At 35.2% G+C, this 6,594-nt stretch overlaps 1 protein-coding gene across 4 annotated transcripts; it reads right to left on the bottom strand.

Annotated features, from left to right (window-relative positions):
- Positions 1–242: 242 nt before the first annotated feature.
- On the bottom strand, positions 243–6,149 carry LOC18601025 (receptor-like protein 6). Of its 4 annotated transcripts, none has more exons than XR_016025906.1 (6): positions 3,010–6,149; positions 1,838–2,220; positions 1,563–1,683; positions 1,328–1,438; positions 1,046–1,211; positions 243–814 (listed from the first exon to the last, which is right to left on the bottom strand). XR_016025906.1 is itself a non-coding variant. In XM_088805673.1 (2 exons), the coding sequence occupies exon 1, from the start codon at positions 5,628–5,630 to the stop codon at positions 3,042–3,044; it is 2,589 nt and encodes an 862-aa protein (XP_088661799.1). In that variant the 5' UTR covers positions 5,631–6,149; the 3' UTR covers positions 2,239–2,820; positions 3,010–3,041. The 4 variants fall into 4 exon arrangements, 1 of the variants encoding a protein (XP_088661799.1); XR_016025907.1 differs by having other exon boundaries at positions 1,838–1,957; XR_016025908.1 differs by lacking the exon at positions 1,838–2,220.
- Between the last annotated feature and the right edge of the window lie 445 nt (positions 6,150–6,594).

Below are 6,594 nucleotides of genomic sequence, written 5' to 3'. Positions count from 1 at the left end.
TCTTAAAATCATGCCTTTTATTTTTTTATTTGCCAAGAAACTCTTTATTCCTTGTTTTATCACTGAATTCTTTAATTTTCAAAAAAAAAAAAACTTTGCATTCAATTGTTCAGCCATGAGCTCTGGTCTTTGCAGGCATGTTGCTTAGTATCTAGATGATTCCAAATATTTTGTTAGTATCATGTTTCCACTTAATTTTTTAAAAAAAGTCAACATCCCCAAAAAAGGAGATAGGTGCACCCTTTTTGTTTTTTGAATAACACCCTCAATTTGTTAATAAAAATGGGAATTACATAAAGCAATCCAACTGCAACCAACCCCGAGAAGAGCTGATCACAAAAAAATAACTCAACAATACTAAATCAAACAAAACACCTACACATCCAGTGTCATCAATAAAACAAACCCACACACCCCTGGGATCTACAAATTTTATTCTTTTTGTAGTACTTGAGAACATTCATGGCTTTCCGAAGAAGCTAACCAACTCTGTCACTGTCTTTTGCACAAGAATTAGCATTTCCACCTTTAGGTGGCTTTGCAATATTAATCTTGCAAGAATCAACATAAAACTCACAACCTCCACAATGGCCAAGAATCCAGTTCATCAAATTAGAGTCCATGACACCTATGCGTAGAGTACTCTTGACCTATTATGACCCCAGAGAGTTTTAGTTGGGTGGGCACTGCTAGGGAAGATTGTGATAGCATTTAAGGAGCATCCGAAATTGGAAAGAACATCCAAAGCATAGAAAGCCTTCCCTGATGGAAGCAGGGGAATGAATAGTTTTCTCAATGGAAAGAACACTACTTCCTGCATATAAGAAAAAAAAATGTTATTGAAATCTCATAGCCAACCTAAACTTAAACTCAATGGGGTTATTTCCATCAAGATCAATAATCTTTGGCCCATAAAAGCAGTTTTATACATATGTTACATTTTAGCATGACCTATGATAAAATTGTCTATTTTGTTTTCTTCTTTCCTTTAAAATTTTATAATTACCATTCTGTTGAGAATAAACTACCTTTCTTTGATACTTACATTTTCTTAGTTAGGCACTAATTCAGACAAGCAAGAACTAAGGCCACATGAAAAAGATAGTTTTAAAAGAAGCCTCTCGCAGCAATGTCTTTATACATTCATAATCACTCCATCCAATGATGCCTTCAACCCCGAGTCATCAAATATCATTTTAACCTGCACAAAACTTCCAAACATAAATGCTGAGTCAAATCTCAAAATTGGTTAAATTGCATATTGCAGAAGGCTTAACAACCTTCTTGGTTCAATATATCATCAAGTAGACTACTCAAGAATGACTACCCCGAAAATGATCCGGCATTTCTTCAAATGGTCCATAATAGCTTGCATGAATTGATTGTCTATACTCTTTACAACTTCAAAATTTCCTCAATTAACAAGCATATCCATTCCCTACAAGAACACAGAACTTTAGTTCCAAAATGATATTATTTTCCTGTTGTCTGAAAGTTTGTGTTCTAATATTTAGTTGGCAAGGTTCCCATTCAGGTATCATAAACTGCATACTAATGCTTACCTCAAATGTAATTCGTTCAAAGAATAAGATTGACTGCCAAGATGCCGTGAAATTTGCTCCTTGCAACTAAACTATGACTAGATGTCCGAGGAGAAGGGAAAGTTTTACATAGATAATTTCACTGTGTCCAAAAAAAAAAGATTATGTTATAAGAATTCTGATACCATAAACCTTGCAAAGAGTAATGCTTGAGAAATGAATGTGCATATTTGGCAATGTAACATTGAGCCCTTTTTTTTAAACTAAATAGACAAAAAATTATGAAAATGATTTACTTGAATCACAAACAACCAAGGTCTTTTGGCATCTCTTGCATTTCACTGCTCAAAGTAGTCATTTGTTGATGCCCCATGGTGAGTGACCACATGAGATACCTGATATAAATCGTCTATGTCCTGCGTTGGGTGGTTATCAGTTTCAAAAAATCATGATCACCATTCACATGCAATGACTTGAAGTTGAGGGAAAGAAGTCCTTTTTCTTGTGATTGGACAAAAGAAAATGCAATTGAAGTAGCAATTTCATCAAGTAACAGATGAGTGAAAGCCTTCACTCAAAATTCATATCCTTTTCTAAAAGGTATTGCAGCTATCTATGCTTTCTTTTTTATGCAATATGTAACGAACTGTAGGACCAAGTATCATCCCAAATCATTTTCCTAAAAAATGACAAAGAAGGAGTTACTCCTTTTTACTGAAGGATGCGTCTTTCATAAGAAGCTTTCACCTTTTACCTTTTTAAAACCTAAACTGAATCAATTAAACAAGTCCACATACTATGTTAAGATGTAGTTCTTTCAGCTTTAGACCATCATAAAGTTTTTATGCCATTCATACCCTTCAGGTTGTTAAAAGTTGCATTGCATCGCCTTTATTTATTTATTTATTTATTTTGTAGTCAAGGTCTATTCTAAATTATATCAATCTAGTATTGGAAGTTTATAGCTCTTGAGCTTATAACAAAATAATTGTGTTTGTCTATATGTGAGTGCAGAAGTAGAGAAACAGAGAATGATGATATTGGATTAATATGAAGAAAATTTTATGAAGGATATTAGCTATAAAAGGTTTACGGACAACATATCATAAGATACACATACCTAGATACAATCTATTTGCTTCTAATACAGCAGCAACGAATATTTGCTTTAGCTTGGTCTGTTAAGATTATTCTGTTGTTAGTAGATGTTTGTTCTTGTTTTACAACTGCAGAGGTAGGCCCGGTCACTATTCTACATGCCAAGACTTGTTTCAAATTCCTACACTACAAAATTGTAATAGAATCATCGATAATAAATGCCAATGCTACTAGAACAAATTTATGATATGATAGTGAACCTTATAAAGAGAGATAAGATGAGTTTAGGAAATTCAAAGAATATCCTTGTTTGCAGCAACTATCCTTTCAATTTTAAAAATATTGCCAAGTTTCAAAAGAAAATTTTTACCTGCTGACTTTGAAACATGGATTTTGATGAAGTCACCTAGATCTTCTACCATTCCTTTTCCCATTCCTTTTGCAATTGTCACGCCATTTGTTTCCCATCTCATTCAGCACTGTATATCCAATACATAACCCAATCACCATTCCACACCCATAACCGATCAACACGATTTTCCAATCAGATATACCATCTACCAATGAATCTACATCTTCCCCTGGAATTGAAGGTGGAACACCAACTTCATTGCATTTCCTTGTCAAAGGCGGCCCACATAATCTTGGGTTCCCTCGGTAAGAATCATTTGAAAATGTATTGAATTGGTTACTTTGTGGTATGCTCCCTTCAAGGTTGTTGTAAGACAAGTCTAGTGCTGATAGGAAAGTTAGACTTGTAAGTTGCGGAGGAATCTTCCCTGAGAGTTTGTTCTGTGAAAGGTCCAAAGACTCAAGCTCTTTTAGGTTCTCAAGTGCTAGTGGAATTTGGCCAGAGAAGCTATTGTGGGATAAGTTTAGCACTATGAGGGATCCGAGATTTTGTATTTCTTTTGGTATTCTGCCATGGAAACTATTATTGGAAAGGTCAAGACAAGTAAAAATGGTTAAGATCTTCTCTAAAACCATTTCCAATCCTTTGTTGACAATTGTCACGGAGTCTTGATAGTTGTCCTCTCCAATATAATCTAGCTTTGCTTTGTTGCCATCAGTCCATACCATCATTGCTCTCAAACTTTGCAAAAATTCGACGGATAACTCACCTGAAAAGTTGTTGGAAGCAAGGTCCAATATCCGTAGCATTGGAAAAGCATTTTCAGCCACAGAAACTTGAATAGTGCCATAAAATTTATTCGCTCGAAGAATGAGAACCTTCAAAAAAGGTAATTTTCCCAACCAAAAAGGAAATGTGTCATGTATTATATTTTTTCCAAGGTCCAATACTTCAAGCTTTGTGCAATTGGCTAATGACCTTGGCAACTTCCCTTCCAATTTATTCCCACCGATTTGGAGTGACCTTAATTGAGTAGCTTGAAGAGAATCAATGGATAGTTCACCAGAGAATTCATTAGAAGCAATATCCAATACATCTAAAGTTGGAAAAAACAGTTTACGTTTGAAACGTTTAATTTGACCGTAGAATTTATTTTCTCGCAATACGAGAACCTCCAAAGCAGGCAATTTCTCCAACCAAAAAGGGAATGTGTCATGCATCATGTTGTTTCCCACGTCCAAGACTTCGAGGTAAGTGCATTTGGCTAAAGATCTTGGTAACTTCCCTTCTAATCTATTCTCATTAACTTTGAGTATCCGTAAATTGGCTGCTTTTACAAAATTTGGTAAGAATCCGGTGAAGTTATTTCCTTGTAAGTCCAAGTAATAGAGAGTGCTGATATTGCCCAAGCAATTTGGAATTGAGCCGCTCAAATTGTTATAAGAGGCATTGAAATACCAAAGTTGACTCAAATCGCAAATAGGTCTTGGGGAAGAGCCTTGTGAAGAAGTTAGAGACTGGTTGGATAAAAATTGGTCCAAAGATGAAAGGTGATTGTTGGAAAGAGATAGATACTGCAAACTTTTTTTCCACACCCAGTTTGGCACTGCACCACTTATTTTGTTATTTGAAAGGTCAAGATATTCTAAATTCTCTTGACTTTTTAAAATCTCTGGAAATGTACTTATATTACACGATTGTAATAACAACCACCGCAGCATTGGAATGGAGGAGTTTGCATCACCACGTGGAAACTTCTTCGGAAAATCAATCGCATTGAAAGACAAGCTCATATTGGAAAGGTCAAGACCCCTTAAGTTCTTGAGTTGAGAAAACATGTCAAGCTTCAAAGAGTCAAAGTTATTGTAACCAATATAAAGTTTTTCGAGCCTTGGGAGTTTAAAAATTGACTTTGGGATTGATCCTCTTAAGTAATTATGCCTTAGATCCAAATAGACAAGGTTTGTGAGATTTGCAATTGCTGAGGGAACCTGTCCAAAGAAATTGCATCTAAAGAGACCTAAATGCGTCAAGAACTTAAGATTATCCAGGGATTCGGGTAGTTTTCCACTAAAGTTTGTTCCATAAAGTGATAGAACCTGTAAGATACTAATTAGTGGAAATTCTGGCAACTGACCCGTAAGATTTCGATTCCTAGAAATATCAATGCTTTTCATTTTGGGCAATAAGAAAACTTTGGTTGGAAAACGCCCACTCAAACTGCAATTGACTAGGCTTAGAGAAACCAATCGAGAGGAAATTTCCAAGAAATTGTGAGGCAAATAAGAGATTGGGTTATAGTCGAGGTTAAGTTTAGAAAGAAAATGAAGTCTTGAGAGAGACGAACACAATGGACCTGTCAAACCACAACTTGACAAGCTTAACACACGTAGCTTAGGAAGTGCTAACGATGTGATTTCACACCATTTAGTACTTTGAGTTGAAATGTTCACCCTATCCAAATAAAGTTCCGTGAGAGACTTCATATGCTTGATTAAAGTCTTGAAATTTGGTTTCTCTAGTTTTAGAGTAGGAAAATAATCACCGTATAATTCAACACTTTGATCGTTTCTCCGATAGCAAGAATCTTGATAAGATAGATCAAGAGAGACTAACCTTGTTAGGTATGAGATCCCCATTGGAATTTGGCCATTGAAACAGGATTCTGAAAGGTTGAGATAAGTCAAATTTGAAAGTTTGTCAAATTGAGATGGAAACAGAGTAGTATTAAAATTGTTTCCGGCAAGATTAAGCTATTGGAGATATTGGAGATTAAAAATGGAGTGAAAGCTACCAGAAAGGTTTTTGTAGTTGAGATCAAGCCCAATCACATGACCAAGAGTATCACATGTAACTCCTTTCCAAGAGCAACAATCAATGTTGACATTCCAAAGCTCAGCTTTGGAAGAAAAAGTAAAATTATGAGAATAGTAAAGACCTTGTTGCAGTTGCAACAGAGCAGATCTCTGGTCATCAAGGCATTGGCTCTGGAGAGTCCGAGATGGGCTAAATGATAGCACAATAGTGAAGGAGCATGACAAGAGAAAGAAGGTAGCCAAAGAGAGTGAAAGGATATGAAGATTCTTCATGTTAGTTTGCACACTACAAAATGAAGGAAGATAGGTGGATTGTGGAGTTTCAGATATCCCATACAGGATATTTATAGACAACTTCACATTGTTACACTATCATTAATGCTAGTTGTTTTAACATAGATAGGCTCAAATACAATTTTCCAAAAACGTGTTTGTACAAAAAGCCTGAGCTTTGTATGGCCGTAGAATCAAATTAGGCGGGAGTACTTTCTTATTGCGTGATTGTTACTCCGTCAAAGTGATCTTCTTAGCAGTCGCACTACCACTAAGCAGAGAAAGATACAAAGTAAACCATTTTGCTTTTTCCTTTTTAATTTTATTTTTGAATTTCTATCGAGTAGCTAGGTTTCTTGATTATTAGCCGTTCTAATCCAAGATATAATTTTAATTATTAGCATTTCCAATCCAAGATATAATTTTAATCAATTGGTACTTGTGTTCATAATCCATGGCCCATGCCAATGTCTTGTGAATTTTAAAAAATATATATATTAAAAATTATAAAACA

The sequence above is a fragment of the Theobroma cacao genome, chromosome 4, assembly GCF_053813885.1.
Source record: "Theobroma cacao isolate CCN51 chromosome 4, ASM5381388v1, whole genome shotgun sequence".
Classification (NCBI taxonomy): Eukaryota; Viridiplantae; Streptophyta; class Magnoliopsida; order Malvales; family Malvaceae; genus Theobroma; species Theobroma cacao.
The sequence above is the reverse complement of the archived record's forward strand: the minus strand, read 5'-3'. Positions and strand labels throughout refer to the sequence as shown.

Bases quoted from the DNA above. Each gene is read 5' to 3' on its own strand.
- LOC18601025 (XM_088805673.1), bottom strand. From the start codon at position 5,630: ATGGGGATCTCATACCTAACAAGGTTAGTCTCTCTTGATCTATCTTAT.